Source organism: Chiloscyllium plagiosum, unplaced genomic scaffold (assembly GCF_037043375.1).
Source record: "Chiloscyllium plagiosum isolate Xiang-an unplaced genomic scaffold, Cpla_swu_hap1 HiC_scaffold_36, whole genome shotgun sequence".
Lineage (NCBI taxonomy): Eukaryota > Metazoa > Chordata > Chondrichthyes > Orectolobiformes > Hemiscylliidae > Chiloscyllium > Chiloscyllium plagiosum.
The window spans coordinates 49,132,873-49,157,209 of NW_028270174.1; the positions used below are offsets into that span (position 1 = coordinate 49,132,873).

Here is a 24,337-nt window from a genome sequence, read left to right on the forward strand (position 1 = left end):
TATGCACGTCCTGCACTTTAATCAACTGGTCTTTAAAAGCCTCCCACATTCCAGAAATAGAATTGCCCTCAAATAACTGCTCTGAATCCACATCTCCCAGTTCCTGTCTAATTTGGATATAATTGGCCCTGACTCAATTAAGCCTCCTCACCCGAGGGCCACTCTTGTCATTATCCATGGCTACTCAAATTCTTCTAGAGTTATGATCACTAAGCCCGTAAAGCTGTCCTACTGAAACATTGATTACCTGTCCTGGCTCATTCCCTAATATGGTCTAGTATGGTCTCCTCTCTGGTTGAATTGTCAACATACTGACTCAAAAAGCCCTTTTGAGACATCTAACTAGCTGGTCTCTATCTGAGCACCTGGTTTTAAGGGAGTCTCAATAAGAGGAAAGTTGAAGTTTCCCACCAGAACCACCTTGCTTTTTTCACATCTTTCCAGTATGTGACTACATATCTGCTCCTCTGTCTCCTATGGGCAGTTGGGAGGTCTATAGGAAAGCCCCAACTTTGTGATTTCAGTGTGTTTGCAGTGCTGGCAGCTGTCACATGCTGTCACTGTTAGATTGTCATCCCAGTATGCCGTTCATCAAGCTGTGCCTCCCATCCTAGACAGATCCCTACTGACAAACAGTCTGTCTATATGTGTGTGCAAAAAAAGCACTTCAATATAGTAATACTGATAGCCTTTGGCTCTGACTGAAGCACTAACATGTTGATAGGTATAGCATGGCAAGGATGCTGCAAGCATGCAGATAGGCACTAGTAAATTAACTCAAACAGAGCAAGCAAGTAGAACTGAGCTGCGCCTGGGCCAATCTGTGAGCTGGGTGACTGACCATGTGCACAAATTGTTCCTTATGTAGCCAGTTGCCAGGGTGCCCTCCAATGTGAGTCTGTGAAAGTGCGTCAGAGAGGTACGATGATGGATGTGAGCTGCTGACACATGTTCGATGCTAATGTCTGTGGATGAGGGGTGCTGGTCCACATTGATCATATTCTGAATTGCACTTTGGTCATACACAACATAGAAGTCATTCAAAGATGCTGCTGTGGTTCTGTTCGCCGAGCTGGAAGTTTTTGTTGCAAACGTTTCGTCCCCTGTCTAGGTGACATCCTCAGTGCTTGGGAGCCTCCTGTGAAGCGCTTCTGTGGTGTTTCCTCCGGCATTTATAGTGGCCTGTCCCTGCCGCTTCCGGTTGTCAGTTTCAGCTGTCCGCTGTAGTGGCCGGTATATTGGGTCCAGGTCGATGTGTTTGTTGATGGAGTTTGTGGATGAGTGCCATGCTTCTAGGAATTCCCTGGCTGTTCTCTGTTTCGCTTGCCCTATAATGGTAGTGTTGTCCCAGTCGAATTCATGTTGCTTGTCGTCTGCATATGTGGCTGCTAGGGATAGCTGGTCGTGTCGTTTCGTAGCTAGTTGATGTTCGTGGATGCGGATCGTTAGCTGTCTTCCTGTTTGTCCTACATAGTGTTTTGTGCAGTCCTTGCATGGGATTTTGTACACTACATTAGTTTTGCTCATGCTGGGTATCGGGTCCTTCGTTCTGGTGAGTTGTTGTCTGAGGGTGGCTGTTGGTTTGTGTGCTGTTATAAGTCCTAGTGGTCGCAGTAGTCTGGCTGTCAGTTCTGAAATGCTCCTGATGTATGGTAGTGTGGCTAGTCCTTTGAGTTGCGGCATGTCCACGTTCCGTTGTCTTTCCCTTAGGCATCTGTTGATGAAATTGCGAGGATATCCGTTTTTGGCGAATACCTTGTTTCGGTGTTCCTCTTCCTCTTTTTGCAGTTCTGGTGTGCTGCAGTGTATTGTGGCCCTTTTGAATAGTGTCTTGATGCAACTTCGTTTGTGTGTATTGGGGTGGTTGCTTTCATAGTTCAGGACTTGGTCTGTGTGTGTGGCTTTCCTGTGTACCTTAGTGGTGAATTCTCCGTTTGGTGTTCTCTGTACCCTCATGTCTAGGAATGGGAGTTGGTTGTCCTTTTCTTCCTCTCTCGTGAATCGGATTCCTGTGAGTGTGGCGTTGATGATCCGGTGTGTTTTCTCTATTTCCGTGTTTTTAATGATTACAAAGGTGTCATCAACGTATCTGACCCACACTAATGTAGTGTACAAAATCCCATGCAAGGACTGCACAAAACACTATATAGGACAAACAGGAAGACAGCTAACGATCTGCATCCATGAAGACCAACTAGCCACGAAACGACACGACCACTATCCCTAGTAGCCACACACGCAGACGACAAGCAACATGAATTCGACTGGGACAACACTACTATTATAGGGCAAGCCAAACAAAGAACAGCCAGGGAATTCCTAGAAGCATGGCACTCATCCACAAACTCCATCAACAAACACATCGACCTGGACCCAATATACCGGCCACTACAGCGGACAGCTGAAACTGACAACCGGAAGCGGCAGGGACAGGCCACTATAAATGCCGGAGGAAACACCACAGAAGCGCTTCACAGGAGGCTCTCAAGCACTGAGGATGTCACCTAGACAGGGGACGAAACGTTTGCAACAAAAACTTCCAGCTCGGCGAACAGAACCACAGCAACGAGCACCCGAGCTACAAATCTTCTCACAAACTTTGGTCATTCAAAGATATTGTATCCTTAAGGTACCTGCTCTGGTTTTCATGTCGAGTTTTCTTAATGGCTAGCTTATTGAACAAGTTTCTTAAGATAGAAAACTGAATATCAATGAAGCAAGTTGGGCATCAACAAGACACTTGACACACAGTAACCCCTCCCCCCCTTAATTGGCAACTCGCTGCTGCCTAGAGAGAACCTCTATATACCTAGTGAAAAGCGTAAAACGTGGAGCTACTTGCATCGAATGTCAAGACAGGTCTTGCTTGACTTCTCATCTGATTCTGCCATTAATCGCACCATAATGCAAGTTGCTCATACCCCTTTAAGATTTTATACTTATAATTTTATATTTCTGTGCATTTTAGCATTTGATTTAGCATGTTGTTAGATGAGTTTGCATGCACAAGAATAGGAAATTTTGTTGATAGTTAGCAGAAGCACTGAGCATGCTCTCATTTTTCTAACACTCACAGGTCAGAACTCCCAAGTGTGTCAATACCAGAAAAAAGCCAACAGGAGCATCACAAGAACAACCCATGCATTTAATAAGAATTGAACAGAAGCACTGCAGATAAGCAGGAAGTGGAGATAAAAGGTATAGGAGAAAAAGACTGCACTGATGTCACAGAACATGAAACAATAGTGGATAAGCAATAATTAACCTCCCTCTGATGAGATTAGTAAGAGTATAAATTGGTCCCTTATAAGCATTACTATAACCGGGAATGAGGGATTAACAGGTGTATTAAACAAACACTTTAATTCTGTCTTCAAGTTAGAAGATATAAAAAGCATTCTGTAAATAATAGAGAACCAAACTACAACACTGATACCTAGGTCGAAAAGTATGGTGCTGGAAAAGCACAGGTCAGGTGGAATCCGAGGAGCAGGAGAATCAACGTTTTGGGCATAAGCCCTTCATCAGGAATGTGGGGGTCGGAAAGGAACTGAGAGAAAAACAGGAGGGTGGGGGTGGGGCTGGGGGAGAAGGTAGCTGGGAAAACGATAGGTAGATGCAGGTGGGAGATGATGGTGATAGGTCGAAGGGTAGAGCGGATAGGTCGGAAGGAAGGTGGACAGGTAGGACAGTTCAAGAGGGCTGTGCTGAATTGGAGGATTGGATCTAGTGTGAGGTGGGGGGAGGAGAGATGACAAAACTAGTGAAATTGACATTAATACCATGTGGTTGGAAGGTTCCAAGGTGGAAGATGAGGTATTTTTCCTCCAGACATCTGGTGGCTTGGATCTGGTAGTGGAGGAGGCCTAGGACTTGCATGTCCTTGGTGGAGTGGGAGGGGGAGTTGAAGTGGTCGGCCACAGGGTGGCAGGGTTGTCAGATTCATCCAGGGCCATAGCTCCTGATTTCATTACAGCCTTGATCCAAATATAGACAAATAAGCTGAACTCAATGGGTCTCAAGGCAGTATTTAACAATTAGTGAAAAAAGTTTTCAGTAAGTTGTGTCATTCCTAGCACTAAGAAGGATGGTTATGGTTGTTAGATGTCAATCTTCTCAGACTTAGAACATAACTACAGGAGTTCCCCAGGGTGATATCTTAGACCCAATCAATTTCCCTTGTCTCATCAATGGCTTTTCCTCTATCTATAGGTCACAAATCAAGATATTGGCTTGATATGTTCAGCACCATTCGTGACTTCTCAGTAAATGATAAGTAACATTCTTGCCACACAAGTATAAGGCAAATACCATCTCTAACAATGGAAAACTAAAAATCACACAACACCAGGTTATAGTCCAACAAGTTTAATTGGAAGCACACTAGCTTTCGGAGTGACGCTCCTTCATCAGGTGATTAGTCCAATTAAACCTGTTGGACTATAACCAGGTGTTGTGTGATTTTTAACTTTGTACACCCCAGTCCAACACCGGCATCTCCGAATCATGGAAAACTACTTTCACTTGACATTTAAAAATATTACCAGAGCTGAATTCTCACCCTGTGGGTTACTACTGACCAGACACTGCACTGGACTAACTAAATAAATACTGGCTACAATAGCAGGTTAAATGTTTGGAATTCTACAATGAGTAGCCTAGCCACCATCTACAAGCTACAAGTCAGGAATGTAATGAAAAAAACCACTTGCCTGAATGAGTGCTGCTCCAACAAGCAATCAAAAAGCTTCACACCATCCAGCTCAAAGCAGCCTGTTTGATTGTTATCTTATTCACCAACTTAAACCTTAATTCCCTTCACTAGTAATGCACAATACAAGTGTCAGCCGTATACAAGATCATCTGAAACTCACCGGGCCTCCTTCAAAGGCACCCTGCAAATTTGGGATGTCTCCAACCTAGGAAAGGGAAGCAGATACTGTCACATATTCTTTTCCCTCTACGCTATGCAGTTCCTGACTTTTAACTATATCAGCGTTCCTTCACTGTCACAGAGTAACAACCTGGAAGTCATTTTCTAACAGCAATGTGTTGCTACACAAGATGGACTTTGACAGTTCAACAATGTTTATTACCACCTTCTCACGGACAATTATGGATGGGTGACATTGCCAACAATAACCAAAAAGCACGTTCATTTTTTAAAAGGGTCTAGTAAAAGTGAAGAACTTCAAGGTATTAAGTGATGCAATCCAAAGAGTTTGAATGACTTCAAAATTGGATGGGTGTGCACATGTATGCAGCTGGTAGGGATTCTCAATTAAATACATAAGAGTTAGCCCTGTTTAAAATTCATTCATGTTTCTTTACTATTTTAATTATAGCTTACGCAAACTTTTGATGATATTGTGCCTATGATACATTATTATTTTTCCTATATACTGTCTGGGCTGGGGGAGACGATGGGAGCCGAGCTGTGTGGTGAGGAGAGTATATTACTGCAGAAAGACAGAATTATAGAGGGGTAGAGGAAAGGGAGATTGGACAAAAGAGGGGTAAAAAAGTAAAATAGTGCAGGAGAGAAAGGGGCGTGGGATGAGAACAGGATGAATGATTCTGGAAGGAAGTGGTTAGGGAAGAATTCTATAATTCCAATGTCGTATTGTGTCTGGAGGAGCATCAATAATAACCTTTTCGTTCTTGGACTCTGAACAAAATCAGCATCACATTTCAGGAAAAGGTTAGGATATCACAGAAAATGATGAAAGGTTAGGCAATAATGATAATAGCAATGGCACAACAGTAACTAAACTCAACTAGTATTCCAGAATGCTAAGCTCATGTTTGACAGACATGCGTTCAAATCCCTCCATGGCAAATGGTGAAATTTGAATTCATAAGAAGTCTAAAAATCTAATGGCAACCACATAGTCAACTGTCATTTAAAAATTCATGTGATTCACGATTGCCCTTTAGGCAAGGAAATTTGCCATCCTTACTTGCTCTGGCCTACAGCAGGTTGGTCTCCTGGATTCAGGAATACTGAAATATCCATATTAAAGCAAATTACTGCGGATGCTGGAATCTAAAACCAAAAGAGAAAATGCTGGAAAATCTCAGCAGGTCTGGCAGCATCTGTAAGGAGAGAAAAGAGCTAACTGACCCTTTGTCAAAGCTAAAAAAAAGGAGAAATAGGGAGGTATTTATACTGGGCTGAGAGAAGGTGAGTCATGGCTCCAGAAGCAAAGGTAGCAGTAAAGAGGTGATAATGACAGTGCATAGAGAGATTATAGGGAGATTAGGAGCTGTGAATGACCAAGGCTGAAGCCAGTGCTATATGACAGAATATGTAGGGGATAGGGGGGAATGGGTGAAGCAGAGACAAAATGGAAAACAGTGGAGAAGGGTAGCAAAGGGGGAAGAGGAGAGGAAAAAGGTGATGAGAGAGTGGGGAGCGAGAGAAAGAGAGAGACAAATCAAGAAATATGAGGTACAGAACAGTGAAAAAAAATTTAAAATAAATAAATAATGAAATGATGAAATAAAATTACGGAGCAGAATGAAAACAGAGGGGTCGAGATGGGATAATCATCTGAAGTTGTTGAATTCAATGTTGAGACCGGCAGGCTGTAATGTGCCTAGTCGGAAGATGAAATGCTGTTCCTTCAGTTTGCGTTGAGCTTCACTGGAACATTGCAGCAGGCCAAGGACAGATGTGGGTATGGGAGCAGGATTGTGTGTTGAAGTGGCAAGCCACGGGAAGGTCCGGGACCTGATTGCGTACAGACCGAAGGTGCTCAGCAAAGCGATCACCTAGTCGGCGTTTTGTCTCTCCGATATAGAGGAGACCACATTGGGAGCAATGAATGCAATAGACCAAATTGAAAGAGGTACAAGTAAAACGCTGCTTAATCTGAAATAAGTGTCTGGGGCCTTGGATGGTGAGTATGGAAGAGGTAAAGGGGCAGGTGTTGCACCTTCTGCGATTGCATGGGAAGGTGCTGTGTGTGATGGGAGAGGTGTTAGGTGTGATGGGAAGGTGCTGTGTGTGATGGGAAGGTGCCGTATGTGATGGGAGAAGTGTTGGGTGTGATGGGAAGGTGCTGTGTGTGATGGGAGAGGTGTTGGGTGTGATGGGAAGTTGCCGTGTGTGATGGGAGAGGTGTTAGGTGTGATGGGAAGGTGCCGTGTGTGATGGGAGAGGTGTTAGGTGTAATGGGAAGGTGCCGTGTGTGATGGGAGAGGTTTTGGGTGTGATGGGAGAGGTGTTGGGTGTGATGGGAAAGTGCTATGTGTGATGGGAGAGGTGTTGGGTGTGATGGGAAGTTGCCGTGTGTGATGGGAGAGGTGTTAGGTGTGATGGGAAGGTGCCGTGTGTGATGGGAGAGGTGTTAGGTGTGATGGGAAGGTGCCGTGTGTGATGGGAGAGGTGTTGGGTGTGATGGGAGAGGTGTTGGGTGTGATGGGAAGGTGCTGTGTGTGATGGGAGAGGTGTTAGGTTTGATGGGAAGGTGCCGTGTGTGATGGGAGAGGTGTTAGGTGTGATGGGAAGGTGCCGTGTTTGATGGGAGAGGTGTTAGGTGTGATGGGAAGGTGCCGTGTGTGATGGGAGAGGTGTTGGGTGTGATGGGAGAGGTGTTGGGTGTGATTGGAAGGTGCTGTGTGTGATGGGAGAGGTGTTAGGTTTGATGGGAAGGTGCCGTGTGTGATGGGAGAGGTGTTAGGTGTAATGGGAAGGTGCCGTGTGTGATGGGAGAGGTGTTGGGTGTGATGGGAGAGGTGTTGGGTGTGATGGGAAAGTGCTGTGTGTGATGGGAGAGGTGTTGGGTGTGATGGAGGAGTAGACCAGGTTGTCCCGGAGGGAACGATTGCTGCGGAATGCAGATAGGGGGAGGGAAGGGAAGACGTGTTTAGTGGTGGCATCGTGTTGGAGTTGGCAAAAATGGCAGAGGATTATTCTTTGCATGTGAAGGCTGGTGAGGTGAAAGGTGTTTTCCATTTTGCCTCTGCTTCACCCATTTCCCCCCCATCCCCTACATATTTTGTCATATAGCACTGGCTTCAGCCTTGGTCATTCACAGCTCCTAATCTCCCTATAATCTCTCTATGCACTGTCATTATCACCTCTTTATTGCTACCTTTGCTTCTGGAGCCATGACTCACCTTCTCTCAGCCTGGTATAAATACCTCCCTATTTCTCCCTTTTTTTTAGCTTTGACAAAGGGTCAGTTAGACTCAAAACGTCAGCTCTTTTCTCTCCTTACAGATGCTGCCAGACCTGCTGAGATTTTCCAGCATTTTCTCTTTTGGTTACTGAAACATCCATGTCTTGCCAATGGAGTAAGTAACATCCTTTGTTCCCTGAAACTCTCACATTAATTCCCCTTTCAGTCTCATTAATTGCACACTACTTCTCACCAGAAGGCCATATTTGACTAAGTGTGATGTCAAGAAGCCTTGGCAAAACTGGAGTCGAAAGGGAATCAGGGAAATCTCTTGATGGTTGGAGTCATATATAGGAAGATGGCTGTGGTTGTTGGAGGTCAGCCTTTCAACTCCAGACCATCTCTACATGAGTTCCACAGGGCAGTGTCTTAGGCCTAACCATCTTCAGTAATAATTCCCCTCCATCATTAAGTCAGAAGTGGAGATGTTCACCAATGTTTGCACAATGTTCAGCACCATTTGTGATTCCTCAGATATTTGTGACAATATCCAGGCTTAAGCTGAAAAATAGCAAGTACCAATTGTGCCATACAAATGCCAGATGATGACCATCTCCAATAAGAGACAATGTATCCCATGGTCACTTGACATTCAAAGGTGTTACCATCACTAATACCCCATTATCAGAAACTCAACTGGACTCATCATATGTATGCAATATCTACAAGAGCAGGTCAGAGGCTAGAAATACTGCAGCAGCAACTCACCTCCTGACTCCATAAAGCCTGTCCACATCTACAAGACACAAATCAGGAGTATGATGGAATACACCCACTTGCCTGAAAGGGTGCAGCTTCAATAATACTCAAGAAGCTCCACACCATCCAGCAAAAAGCAGCCCGCTCGGTTGGCACCACATCCACAAAAACCCACTCCCTCCACAACTGACACTCAGGAGCAGCAGTGTGTAGTATCTACGAGATACACTGCAGAAATTCACCAAAGATCCTCAGACAGCACCTTCCAAACCCTCGACTACTTAGATGTAGAAGGACAAAGGCAGCAGATCCATGGGAACACCACCACCTGCAAGTTCCCCTCCAAGTCACTCGCCATCCTGACTCGGAAATATATCACTGTTCCTTCATTGTCACTGGGTCAAAATCCTGGAATTCCCTCCCAACCGGCATAGATTGTCCACCTGGACTGGAACACATGGATTGTAACAGTCAAGAGGGCAGCTCATCAACACCTTCTAAACAGATGGGGAATAAATGCTGACCCAGTCAGCAAACCTCACATCCCATGAGTGAATGAAAAACAAAAATAAAACCTCACAGGCTGCAAACCCTTCTCTGTCTTTTGCCTTGCAGGTATTGCTACATCTTCACCAACGCACGTCAAATGGACAGCTCCCCCAGAAAACAACTTCTTGACCTCTGAGGACAAGAGTACAAAGCTGCCATCAAGGCTGCCCCCTGTACATTCCTTCAGCTCAGATACTGATACCTTGGTAGGAATGTTAGCCATAGAAAATGTGTGACCACAATTTGGTGAGCACCTCACTGTGAGAGTCCCACAGCTGGCCGAGGAAGAAACTCCCCAGGCTGCTGGTACTCAGAGGACTGCCGGAGACCAGGCAGGTAAGGACCCTGTGGTTAAAGCAGTCAGAGACTTCATCCACATGCAGTGAGGAGCAGCAATGGTAGACAGATATGGAGGACATAATTGCCCTTATTGGTCAGAAGCTGCATCAGTGCTGCTTGCATAGACTGGTTGATGTTAGGCCCAGCACCCGCAGGTCTACTGGAGAGCCACACATACCTGCATTCCACTACCACAATCATTAGTCCTCAGGACCAAAGATACAGTGACAGGAGGCCTGGTGTACCTCCAGTTTCCCCTTCCTCACAAGGAAAAGGGTGGTGCTGGGGGAGGTGCCAGTCACGTGATTACCCACACACTCAGGTCACTCTAGAGGCTGTCACTCCAGAGGTGGAGGTCTACCTCCACCCTGCCTGATTGACCCCACTGATCTTTCAAAATTCATACCGAGGAGGGTCAATTTTCAGCTGGCAAGAAGACCCTCAGAATGTCTACTTTGTCCGGACACAAGTACTCCCAGGGTCACCCAACAGAAACTCCAGGGCCAAACAGCTCCACAGTCAAGCAGACGTCCAGACCCAGCTGCAGAACAAGGGTGGATAGTAAGAAACCTTTTCCCCAGAGTGGAGGACTCAATTACTAGGAGTCACGAGTTCAAAGTGAGAGGGGAAAAGTTTAGATGAGATATATGTGGAAAGTTCTTCATGCAGAGGGTGGTGGAAACTGGAATGCGTTGCCAGAGGAGCTGGGAACGATAGTGTCATTTAAGGTGTACTTAGACAGATACATGAATGGACAGGGAGCAAAGGGGTACATATCCTTAGAAAATAGGCAGCATATTTAGATAAATACGGATTGATGCAGGCTTGGGGGGCTGAAGGGCCCATTCCTGGGCTGTAATGTTCTTTGTTCTTTGTTGTAGAGAAGGGAGAAGAAGGAAACTTACTGAGTCCATTTTGGTGGCACAGTTGACATCATTTTGCACTTTTTTTTTAATAAATGGCACTGCTTTCATCTTACATTTGGTTGCTCGTCTCTGTGTAGCCCTGAGTGTCAATGTTCCATCATGAAACATAATTTCAAATGCTTGAAAGGTGACTTGTGGCTTGGTGCCCATTGTAAGATAACCTGAGTGTATCTCTTGATTGAGGAAAATTCTTCAGACCTCCATGACAGGTGAGGGATAGACTGCGAAACATAAAGGAAAAAGAAGAATACAAACAGAAATGGTGAGAGATGTTTATTTAATGCAACTTTATTTATTCAGAAGATGGAAGTGTCACTGTTTGGACCAGCATTTGTTGCCTATTGCTAATTGTTCTTCAGAAGATAGTAGTGAGCTGGTTTCTTGAACCATTACAGTCTATTTGATAAAGGTACAGCATGATATTGTCAGGGAGGGAGTTCCAGGATTTTTAACCAGTGATAGTGAAGGAATGGTGATACATTTCCAAGTCAGAGTAGTGAGCTGCTTGGAGGGGAACTTTCAGGTAGTGGGCATTCCTATGTGTCCACCGCCTGTGTCTTCTGGATGGCACCGCTTACTGCTTTGGAAAGTGCCATCTCAGGAGCCTTGGTGAATTTCTGTGTAGATGATACACAGTGTTTCTGCTCAGTGTCAGTGCTGGAGGGAGTATTTGAGGATGAGACCCCTATCAAGTTGACTACTTTGATCTGGATGGTGTCAAGATTCTGCACTCATCCAGACAAGTGGGAAGCATTCTATTACACTTCTGGAATGTACCTTGTAGATGGTGGACAGCATTTGGGGAGTCAGGATGGGAGTTACTCACAGCAGAATTCCTAGCCTCTGATCTGCTCTTGTAGGCAGAGATACTAAAGTCATCAAATTATTAAAGCACAGAAGGAGGCTTTCTATCGAACATTTCAGTCAATTGCATTCTTCTGCTTTACTTAGGTAGATGTTTATACTTTAATATGTATTTAATTATATTTTCTCCATCAGGCCATTACCCAAGTACCCTCACTGAATAGAAAAGGGATGTGAGAGATGTCTGCAAAATAGAGAGGAAGGGAACTCCAGGGTGATCTTTTCAGAAGAACAGAGTTTAAGAATGTCAGAAAAATTTAGAGATTACAATGAGGAAGATAAGTGAGGGTTATTGGGAAAATCAAATAGAAAGACAAAAAAAGAATTTAAAGCTTCGCAACAATCAAAGGAATGTAATACCCAAAGGAACTATAGGTACACAAATGCAAACTTAACTATGACAGCAATATTACAGGCAATCAACCAGCATTATTTAAAAGCATACGAGATAATGGATTCTTGTAAATAAATGATTGGGTGATTATAAATCATTAGAATAAAGAAGTCTGGATTTGATTACTGCCTGGTTAGCTCCTGAAGTATTATCATTTAGACACATTTATGTAAGTGCAATTTAAACTTCTATTGAAGCTCTTCATTCCCATATATGACATTATAAAAGGTCTAGACACCATAAGAGTAAGTACAACGGGATAAATTTCTCATGAGCTCCTTCCACACACTACTGCAACTTTGTTTAAATATGGAAACACCGTCTCTACCACACTTCCACCACCGTTATGGAAGGAAATTCACTTGCAACGTTTTTCACCTCCTGGACCCAGGTTTGATCCACTCCACATACTTGTAGATTGAGAGTCGATTCTTTCTATCGATTGTAACAATTCTAAGTGTTGAATCTCCACTGAATTCTAAATGAGTGCAGGTTGACAATTATTTTTCATAACTAAGGACAAGATGACAGAATCTCCTCCAACAACTTATCCACCACTGACATCAGACTCACCAGTTTGTAGTTCCCTAGCTTTTCCTTGCAGCCTTTCTTAAATGATGGTACATTAGCCACCCTTCAATCTTCCCGGAACCTTACCTGTGACTTTCGATGATACAAATATCTCTGTAAGGCTGTGCAATTTCTTCCTTAGCTTCCCACAATGTCCTAGGATATACTTGGTCAGGTCCCAGGAACTTATCTACCTGTATGTGTCTTAAGACCTCCAGCACCTCCTCTTTTATAATGTGGACTTTTTTTGAGACATCATCATTTATTTCCCTAGCTTCCATGTCTTCCTCCACAGTAAAACTGATGAGAAATTTTTGTTTAAGGGATCTCACCCATCTCCTGTGAATCCACACATAGATGACCTCACTGATCTTTAAGGGGCCCTATTCTCTCCCTTATTACGCTTTTGCCCTTAATATACTCGCAAAATCTCTTTGGATTCTCCTTTACCTTACCTGTCAAAGCTATCTCACATCGCCTTTTTGTCCTCCTGATTTCCCTTTAAGTCAATTCCATTCCTCTACTTTACTTAAGTAGATGTCCCCACATCCTCTCTACTCCTCAAGGGATTCACTTGATCCCAATTGCTTATACTTGACACGTCTTTCTCTTGACTAGAGCCTCAATTATCTCTGTCATCCAATGCTCCCCACTCACGCCAATTTTGCCCTTCATACCAGGAGGAAAGTGCTGTCCCTAAACTCGCTATCTCCCTTTTGAAAGCCTGCCACTTGCCAGACAGCCCTTTAATTGCGAACAGCCTCCCCCAGTCAACTTTTGAAAGTTCCTGTCAAAACCACCAAAATTAGCCAACATATTGTAAATGTTGGTTTTCCTTTTTAAATTAGCATTTCTTATGAATTGACCTGATGAATGCAAGATGAAAAGCTTTGACAAAATGGTGTTTTCAACAATACAAGTTTTGTGTTAACAAATAACAATGACATTTTAAGTAATGATGTTTTAAGTAATAAGTTCAGTACCTTGAATTGCATGCCACTTAAGAGATTGGATTTGTTTAATTTCGGGCCTAAACACCATCCCCAGCCAATCTCTCCCACGTAATGTTGCTTGGGTACCTGATATGAACCATAAGGTGCAGCACGATATAAGTAGTTTAGATTTCCAGTACTTTCAGCAGATACATGTTGACTCTCACCAATGTAGTAAGGAAAGTCAGAGAATTTTGGTCTGAAATGTCTTGAAGCATCTGGCCCTAGAAAAAGTATTGTGCCAACAATTACTTTCATGGAATCAAAGAATGGCTACAAGGGCTTTCAGCCCGACACATCTGCACTGGTCCTTGTAATAGTGACTCACCTTGTGCTGTTTTTCACTACTTTTTAATAAATAGAACATAGAACAGCGCAGAATAGCCCTTTGGCCCTCAATGTTGCACCAACCTGTGAAATAATCTAAGCCCATCACCCTATACTATCTCATCATCATCCATATGCTTATCCAAGGACTGCTTAAATGCTCCTAATGTGGCTGAGTGAAATGCCCTTAATGTGGTCCAAGTAAGAAATCATCTTGTCAGGCAGAGTTAAAAAGAAACGCCACTAGACAGCTTTCATAAGCCATCTGATAATGGGTAGAAACAAAATCACTACTATCTTCCATGTAGTTCAATAATGTTCTTTATTGATATTTATGCTATTAATATGTCATCATGAATATTTGGCTGAGTTGCAAAAGCTACAATTAACTCAATAGTGGGTTCAGAGTTTATAGATTGATTGATGGTTTCAAAACATTTCATAATATTTCTTTTAAAATGTCATTGAAATTTTGAGAAGCTATTAAAAAGTGATAGTGGCAGTAGCCTAATGGTATTATCACCACCTTAATAATTCCAAGGCTATTGTTCTGGTGATATGCGTTCACATGCCACCATAGCAAACAGTGAAATTGTTGTACTTGTTGGTATTGCTATATGGAGCTGTGGATACCCAGTCAATGAGTATATTCAAGGCTGACACTGACAGATATTTGGAGTGTAAGACAATGAGGGGGTATGATGATCAGGCAGGATAGTAAAGTTGAAGGTGAGGATCAGTCATGATTTTATTAAATGGCAAGTAAGCTTAAATGATTGTAGGGCTGCTCAGCTCCTGTTTCTTATATTTACTGCTTGCTTGAGAGGAAGAAAAGTGAGTACATATTCTGAAATGGGACTTGGTCTTTAATGAAAACATCACACTAATTTGTAAGCAATTTGGTCAAAATTGCTAATAATCTAAGAGAGAGTAATTTGCATATGTGTGAAAAGTTCAAATTGTAACTTTAACTCATGGTTTAATTAAATTAAAATCTCATTTAGATTTTCAATCCATGATTTAATAAATCTGCTTCTCATTACAGTAAGGCTGTCAGATTATGTAGTGGGTCAACAATCTGTCAGATTCGTTTGATTAACCTTGTTGAATGGCATTTTGCAGAGGTGCTTGTGTGAACAGGGAACTTTACAATTTGTTTCAGCAAAAGACTTTTCAAAGGAAAAAAAAATGTGAAGAGATAGAAATCAAGGGGCATTCAGTTAATTGCAATTATAATAACCTTTGTACTACATAAATAAATTGAGATAATTGTGGCCTCATAGGAAGAAGACAATCCAACCTATTTCATCATTCAGTTAACTCATAGCTGATTTGTGTCCTGACTCTATCCTATTCACCTTGTAGTGATTGTAGTGAGGCTAGCCAGATGGACCTTACAGAGTATGAGTTCTCTGATTGGACCCCAATCAGGGAGCCCTGGCTGACAGATATAAACAGGAGTGTCAGAGGTTCTGTTCACTTTGAGACCTGGTTCTGAGGAAACTGGATCAGTGTCAAGGACCTAAATTGGAAGGGGACTAATATACTGGCAGGGAGGTCCACTAGAGCTGCTCGGGAGGATTTAAACTATTAAGGGGGGGAGGGGGTGTGTGTGTGGGGTGGGGGGGGGGGGTAATTGGGACCCAGGGAGATAGTGAGGAAAGATTTCAATCTGAGACTGGTACAGTTGAGAACAAAGGTGAGTTAAACAGTCAGAGCAGGCAGGGGCAAAGCAGAGAACAAGGTATGACTGATAAATTAAACAGCATTTATTTCAATGCAAGAGGCCTAACAGGGAAGGCAGATGAACTCAGGGCATGGTTAGGAACATGGGACTGGGATATCAATTACAGAAACATGGCTCAGGACAGGTAGCTTAATATTCCAGGATACAAATGCTACAGGAAGGACAGAAAAGGAGGCAAGAGAGGAGGGGGAGTGGCATTTTTGATATGGGATAGCATTACAGCTGTGCTGAGGGAGGATATTCCTGGAAATACATCCAGGGAAGCTATTTGGGTGGACACTGACACTGAGAAATAAGAAAGTGATGATCACCTTATTGGGATTGTATTATAGACCCTCTAATAGTCAGAGGTAAATTGAGAAACAAACTTGTAAGGAGATCTCAGCGATCTGTAAGAATAACAGGGTGATTATGGTAGAGGATTTTAACTTTCCAAACATAGACTGGGACTGCTATAGCGTTAAGGGTTTAGATGGAGAGGTATTTATTATGAGTGTACAAGACAATTTTCTGATTCAGTATGTGGATGTACCTACTAGAGAAGGTGCAAAACTTGACCTACTCTTGGGAAAAAAGGCAGGGCAGGTGACTGAAGTTTGGGAGCACTTTGGGGCCAGCGACCGTAATTCTATTAGTTTTAAAATAGTGATGGAAAAGGACAGACCAGATCTAAAAGTTGAAGTTCTAAATTGGAGAAAGGCCAATTTTGACAGTATTAGGCGAGAACTTTCAAAAGATGATTGGGGGCAGATGTTTGCAGGTAAAGGGACAGATGGAAAATGGGAAGCCTTCAGAAATGAGATAATGAGAGTCCAGAGAAAGTATATTCCTGTTAGGGTGAAAGGTAAGGCTGGTAGGTATAGGGAATGCTGGATGATTAAAGAAATTGAAGGTTTGGTTAAGAAAAAAAAGGAAGCATATGTCAGGTATAGACAGGATAGATCAAGTGAATCCTTAGAAGAATATAAAGGAAGTAGGTGTATAATTAAGAGGGAAATCAGGAGAGCAAAAAGCGGACATGAGATAGCTTTGGCAAATAGAGTTAAGGAGAATCCAAAGGGTTTTTACAAATACATTAAGGACAAAAGGGTAACTAGGGAGAGAATAGGGCCCCTCAAAGATCAGCAAGGCGGCCGTTGTGTGGAGCCGCAGGAGATGGGGCAGATACTAAACAAGTATTTTGCATCAGTACTTACTGTGGCAAAGAACATGGAAGATATAAAATGTAGGGAAATAGATGGTGACATCTTGAAAAATTCAAAGTTTGTGAGAAGATTTGTGGCTCGGGTGCTCGGTGTTGTGGTTCTGTTCGCCAAGCTGGGAATTTGTGTTGCAGACATTTCGTCCCCTGTCTAGGTGACATCCTCAGTGCTTGGGAGCCTCCTGTGAAGCGCTTCTGTGATCTTTCCTCCGGCATTTACAGTGGTTTGAATCTGCTGCTTCCGGGTGTCAGTTCCAGCTGTCCGCTGCAGTGGTCGGTATATTGGGTCCAGGTCGATGTGCTTATGGATTGAATCTGTGGATGAGTGCCATGCCTCTAGGAATTCCCTGGCTGTTCTCTGTTTGGCTTGTCCTACACCAACTAGGCACGAAACGACACGACCAGCTATCCTTAGTAGCCACACATGCAGATGACAAGCAACATGAATTCGACTGGGACAACACTACTATTATAGGACAAGCCAAACCACTATAAATGCCAGAGGAAAGATCACAGAAGCGCTTCACAGGAGGCTCCCAAGCACTGAGGATGTCACCTAGACAGGGGACGAAATGTCTGCAACACAAATTCCCAGCTCGGCGAACAGAACCACGACATTTTGAAAGATGTCCATATTACAGAGGAGTAAGGGCTGGATGACTTGCAACGCATAAAAGTGGATAAATCCCCAGGACCTGGTCAGGTGCACCCTAGAATTCTGTGGGAAGCTAGAGAAGTGATTGCTGGGCCTCTTGTTGAGATATTTGTATTATCGATATTCACAGGTGAGGTGCCGGTAGACTGGAGGTTGGCAAACATGGTGCCACTATTTAAGAAAGGTGGTAAGGACAAGCCAGGGAACTATAGACCAGTGAGCCTGACCTCGGTGGTGGGCATGTTGTTGGAGGGAATCCTGAGGGAAGGATGTACATGTATTTGGAAAGGCAAGGACTGATTAGATATAGTCAACATGGCTCTGTGTGTGGGAAATCATGTCTCACAAACTTGATTGAGTTTTTTGAAGAAGTAACAAAGAGGATTGATGAGGGCAGAGCGGTAGATGTGATCTATTTGGACTTCAGTAAGGCGTTCGACAAGGTTCCCTATGGGAGACTGGTGAGTAAGGTTAGATCTCATGGAATACAGGCAGAACTCGCCATTTAGATACAGAACTGGCTCAAATGTAGAAGACAGAGGATGGTGGTGGAGGGTTGTTTTTCAGACTGGAGACCTGTGACCAGTGGTGTGCCACAAGGATCGGTGCTGGGTACACTACTTTTCATCATTTATATAAATGATTTGGATGTGAGCATAAGAGATATAGTTAGTACGTTTGCTGATGACACCAAAATTGGAGATGTAGTGGACAGCGAAGAAGGTTACCTCAGATTACAATGGGATCTTCATCAGATGGGCCAATGGGCAGAGAAGTGGCAAGTGGAGTTTAATCTAGATAAATGTGAGGTGCTGCATTTTGGGAAAGCAAATCTTAGCAGGACTTATACACTTAATGGTAAGGTCCTGGGGAGTGTTGCTGAACAAGGAGACCTTGGAGTGCAGGTACATAGCTCCTTGAAAGTGGAGTCGCAGGTAGATAGGATAGTGAAGAAGGCGTTTAGTATGCTTTCCTTTATTGGTCAGAGTATCGAGTACAGGAGTTGGGAGGTCATGTTGCAGCTGTACAGGACATTGGTTAGGCCACTGTTGGAATATTGTGTGCAATTCTGGTCTCCTTCCTATCAGAAAGATGTTGTGAAACTTGAAAGGGTCCAGAAAAGATTTACAAGGATGTTGCCAGGGTTGGAGAATTTGAGCTATACGGAAAGGATGAATAGGCTGGGGCTGTTTTCCCTGCAGCGTCAGAGGCTGAGGGGTGACCTTATAGAGGTTTATAAAATCATGAGGGGCATGGATAGGATAAATAGACAAAGTCTTTTCCCTGGGGTGGGGAAGTCCAGAAATAGAGGGCATAGGTTTAGGGTGAGAGGAGAAAGATATAAAAGAGACCTAAGAGGCAACATTTTCACTCAGAGGGTAGTACGTGTATGGAATGAGCTGCCAGAGGAAGTGGTGGAGGCTGGTACAATTGCAACATTTAAAAGGCATTTAGATGAGGAAATGAATAGGAAGGGTTTGGAGGAATATGGGCTGGGTGCTGGTAGGTGGGACTAGATTGGGTTGGGATATCTGGTCAGCATGGACGGGTTGGACCGAAGGGTCTGTTTCCATGCTGTACATCTCTATGACTCTATGACTTTCCACATGTAAATGAACAGTGACTTTGTGACTGGATACTGGCCTCTGTTGAGTTATTGACACCGCTCATGATTCTCTATTCTTTCATATCATTTGTTAATAAAACTATTTTGATACAAATATAAAATATTACTTGAGCTGAAGAAAGGTTCACACTTTACTAATAATGTCTGCAAAAAATAATTTCCTAACTTTTCTCCTGAATAGCCTGAGCCTGATAATCTCCCATTGTGACGGTGTTAACTGAAAAACAGAGCTATTAAGATTACTCTCACTGTCTAGCTCTTGGTCCACAGCCCAATATTTTGTAGTATTATATATACAAGTCCAAGCTTTCTCCAATGCCACCTTTTCAAGGCTATGAGTTTCCCAATCCTACTGTCTGTTGGATTAGAGAGATCCTCTTTAATTCCCTTCTAATCCTTCCACCAATTACTTTGGTTATCAACGTCTTTGCCATGGAAAAGTCCTGCTCTTCCTTACCCTCATTTGATAATGTATAACCAACACAACCTATACAATCTTTTCTCAGAACTAAATTTCTCAAAACTAGAAAGTTCATTATTAACCTCTGCTGTAGTATGCTGTTTGATGTAATCACATCCTTTTGGCAGTGTTGTGACCAGAATTGTATGCCAGTTGTGGCCTAACTAATATTTTATCCAGCTTTAGCATCAACTTGGTTTCGTTGGTTTTATTTTCTAGGCATCAACTGCTAAAGGGAAACTTCTCTGGCTGAAACTACCATCCTGACAATTTGTGTAACCAGAGCTTTGGTTGGGACTTTTAATCAACATGAGAGGAAGGGGGTTGGAGATTAGTGGAAAGCAGGGTTAGGGTAAAAAGAGATCTAGAATTCCCATAGAGAAAAGTGAGGTAATAGAATAGTGCAGTGGATATAAAAACAAATAGAATGGGGTGGGAAGGGACAGCAAGTCTAAAGTTAATAGTACTTCAGGGAGTAATATATATGCAGGTCAGAAAATGAACTTAAAGGCTGTTTATCTGAAAGCAAGAAGCAGCCACAATAATGCAGATGAGCTAGTGGCACAAATCAACATAAATAATTTACATCTAATTATCATTACAGAGACATATGAGGCAGATGTTAGTGTACATGTTGCAGGTTCCATCAACTGATTGGATAACTAGTGAGAAACCAATGTAACCTTTCTGAAAGGTATCCAATGTCATTTAAATGCAATTTAACATTTACATGGTTGGCATTGGGCCTCCCACAGAATCAAGTCACGCAGAAGCAGATATAGGAGGAATTATGGGGAACGAGGAAATGACAGAGATACTCCTAAGAGGCAGAAAGAGCAGGCAAGACTATAAACTCACTGATGCACTTACTTAGAGCAATAGGGAGGATGTTAAAAACAGGGCAAGAGGCCTAGTTAAAGGAGAGGAAGTCTGCAGCTACGGTTATCAGACGTATAGATCAACCGAGATCTTACACCATGAGAACACTTGAAGGGAAATTCAGAATGGAAGGTAATGATCTTATTCAAGTAAAAGATGCGATAGAAGATAATTATCACAGGATGTGATACAATCATTCTATATCAGATACTGCACAGAGTGGAGAATATTTCCAAACACACCATCACCATCACCTTACTGCTACACTCCAGTGAGACAAATCTGGATGTTTTAAGCTGTGGAATTTGGACTTTGGGGTGGTGGGGGCGGGGAAAATATGTCCATGGTGATAATGATGTTAATAATGACATTATAACTACAAGTACTGTGTAAATAAGTAGAAGTAACTTGGTGGAATAATGTAGACTTAGGGAGAAACTTGGAAGATGTGGTATAATGAGATTCATGTAAATCATGATGACATAACTGATCACATGACTGATATCAGTAAGAGAGAAGACTTCAGTCTAGAATGACCATGTGAAGTCTTTGATACTATATTTGATAACCTACAATGTACAGATGCAAATAAAGATGTGCAAATAAAGATGTGCTACAATATGTAGAGAACTGAAAAGCTTCACTTAACAATAGGAGTAGGCAAGCAGCCTCAAGTTATTCCAGACTGGTACTTCAGCATGTCACTAGCAAGATTGGCTTTAAGCATGGGATAAAGCAGAATTCATGTTGAGTCCAGTGACTGTAAAATCCCTAATTAAAAAGTGAAATGCTGTCCCTTGAGCTTGTGTTGAGCTTCACCGGAGCACTGCAACATGCTGGGGACAGAAATGTAAAGTTGAGCACAAGGTGGTGAATTCAAACGGCAAACAACAGGAATCTTCAATGTCATACTTGCAGACTGACAGAGATGTCTTGCAAAGTGATCATTGAATGTTCATTTGCTTTTCTGATGTAGACCACTGTTTTTCTTTAATTTATTCATTATCGGACGTGGATTTAACTGGTTGGGGCAGAATTTATTACCCATTCCTACTGCCCTTGATAGTGGGATTCAAACCCATATGCCCAGAAGTGTCTGGGGTTCTGTATTACTAATTCAGTGATATTACTGTTGGGCCACCATCTCCCCCAGTCAACAATAATTGACCCCACACATTTATTTTTCATTCATTCATAGGATGTGGATGTTTCTGGCCTATTGCCTAACCTTTGTTACTCTTGAGAGGTCTAGTGAGCTTCCTTCTTAAACAGCTGCAAACCATTTGGTGTAGATAGACCCACAATGCAATTAGGGAAGGAATTCCAGGATTTTGACCTAGCGACAATGAAGGAAAAGTGATATATTTCAAGTTAGGATGGTGAGTCTTTTGGAGGATCTTATTCTGTTGTGTTCACACGTATCTGCTGCTTATATCCTTCTAGATATTAGAGGTTGTAGCTTTGAATTGTGCTGAGTCAGGAGCCTTGAATTTCTGGGTAGAGCATCTTGTAGAGTATACACACTGCTGATACTGTCAATTGGTGTGGAGGAAGCACATATTTTTGAATTTGGTCCAAATCAAATGGGCTGCTTTGACTTGGACGGTGTCAAACTAAATGGGCATTGTTGTAGTTGCATCCAGGCAAGTGGAAAGTACTCCATCAGATCCTGCCTTCTGCCTTGTGAATGGTGGATAGACCTAAGGAAGGAATGGAAAAAGTCAGAGATGATCAATGTGGAAATGAGAGAATAGTGGAAATTGAAACTGAAGTGATGGTATTTTTCAGTTCTGAATAAAAGTGCACCAGGACAGTCGCTCAATGTGCTGAATAAAGAGAAGGCCTGAGAGAACAAAGTATATTCCACATGCCTCACATTAAAAAAAAGGACAATATGGGTGCCCTTGGCAATCCTTTTATATGGAAGAAGTAAGATAGCTTAAAGGCAAAATTATTCAATGAGAGGACAAGTTTAACTCAGTAGAAGAGAATAATAGTGGAATACAGACTGGTTGGGACTTGATTCAAGAAAGAAGAAAACCTTCAACCTATCTTGGTTGGGAGTTAAGGTGAGTGGTAAATCTATATAGCACTTCTTTGAAGGCCACTAAATATGGTTTCAGCTATGATGACCAAAACAATACATAGTACTTCAAATGTGGCATAGCCAAGATTTTGTTCAGCCATAGAAAGACTTTCTCCCCTTTTCATTCTCCCCTCAAGTAAAAGAAAGTCTAACGTTCCTTTAACATTTGGATTGATTGTTTGTACTTCAATATCACATTACAGTGGTGTATAGGATTTGGTTAGCTCAGTTGGCAGGACAGCTGCTTTGCAATTCAGAGTTAAGCCAACACCATGGTTCAATTTCCACATTAGCTGAAGTTACCATGAAGGACTTTCCTTCTCAACCTGCCCCTTTACTTGAGGTGTCGAGACACTGAGGTTGAACCATGACCAGTCTTCTCTCTCTAATGAACTCAGGAACTATCATGACTTTATAGCGATGTGTTCATGGATCTCCAAATATCTTTGGATTTTTAAGCTTCCTAGCTGTTCACCATCTAAAAAATTATTGGAACAACACATCTGATCAAAAATGCTTCTTTGTATTTTATGCTTTTGTTTAATTCTTCTTGGATATCAAAGCATCAATCTTTCTGTCAAGTGCAAAAGGGATTCTTATGTTATCTAAATCATTAACCATGACAGCAAATAGATAAGATTCCAGCAGAAATCCTTGCAGAATGTCACTTTCCAGGCAGTTTGAGTAGATGCCCATTATCCTGACCCTCATTTCTATCAATTAGCAAAGTCAATAATTGTCTTTATTTACATAAACTTTAAATTTCACTCACTGTCTCTTTATTGAATGCCTTCTGAAAGTCTGTGTAAGCATTCCACTGTTTACCACTTTGGTTATTTCCTCAAAAAAGAATCAATTAAATTCATTAAACGCGACACACTGTTTATAGATACACAAGAAAATTATGTCAGATGCTGGAAATCAACAATGTAAGCAGAAAATGTCAGAAATGTTCAGCAGGTCTGGCAGCATCTATGCAGAAAAAAAACTTTATCTCTGCACCAATGTTGCCAGATCAGCTGAGCATTTCCAACCTGATCTCTTCTTACTTTACAAACTCATGTTGGTTGTCTAATCAGCTCAAATTTCTCTAAGTGCTCCATCATCGCCCTTAATTATGGATTCTATTATGTTCCTCAAAACAAACAAGTCTATAATTTCCTGTTTCTTTTTTAACTGGCTTACCTTATTTAAATAATTGAGTAACAATTATCATTTTCTAATCTCAAGTTACAGTTTCTGAATCAAATTTTCTTTGGAAGATTATGTCTAAAACATCTGCAACTAATTCTTCCAAAGCACTGTGACAGAAATCATCAGAGCCTAAAAATTTGTTGGTCTCTTCTTCTCATACTATTTTAAGGTAAGGGGTAAATGTAGGGGTATGGGTGGGTTGCACTTCGGCGGGTCGGTGTGGACTTGTTGGGCCGAAGGGCCTGTTTCCACACTGTAATGTAATCTAATCTGTAAAAAGACATTGGCCTAATTTTTGCTCCTTTCAGTCAAACGAGTCTGCTCTGCCATTGCATCATGACTGATAAGTTTCTCAACCCCATTCTCCCACTTTCTTCCTGTAACTTTTGATCCCCTTGATACTCAAGAACATATCTATCTCAGTCTTAAATATACTCAATGACCTGGCCTCCACAGCCTTCTGTGGCAATGCATTCCATAGATTCCCCACTCTCTGGCTGAAGAAGTTTTTCCTTATCTCCATTCTAACAGGTCTTCCCTTTACTCTAAGGCTATGCCCTCGGGTCCTAGTCTCTCCTACTAATGGAAACATCTTCCCAACATCTACTCTGTCCAGGCCATTCAATATTCAGTACGTTTCAA

The 24,337-nt window shown here is 42.4% G+C and overlaps 1 protein-coding gene across 2 annotated transcripts in view; it reads right to left on the reverse strand.

The window, feature by feature from the left end:
• Positions 1-24,337, reverse strand: part of spmip2 (sperm microtubule inner protein 2) — a 50,594-nt gene that overhangs the window by 20,480 nt on the left and 5,777 nt on the right. Inside the window, exons 2-3 of one of the 2 annotated variants that reach the window (XM_087979823.1) lie at positions 21,644-22,115; positions 13,511-13,743 (exon numbers count right to left, since the gene is read on the reverse strand). In XM_087979823.1, the coding sequence (XP_087835949.1) occupies positions 13,511-13,743; positions 21,644-21,698 (288 nt within the window). In that variant the 5' untranslated portion in view covers positions 21,699-22,115. The remainder of the gene's footprint in view (positions 1-13,510; positions 13,744-21,643; positions 22,116-24,337) is intronic. The other variant, XM_087979822.1, reaches the window with a different exon arrangement.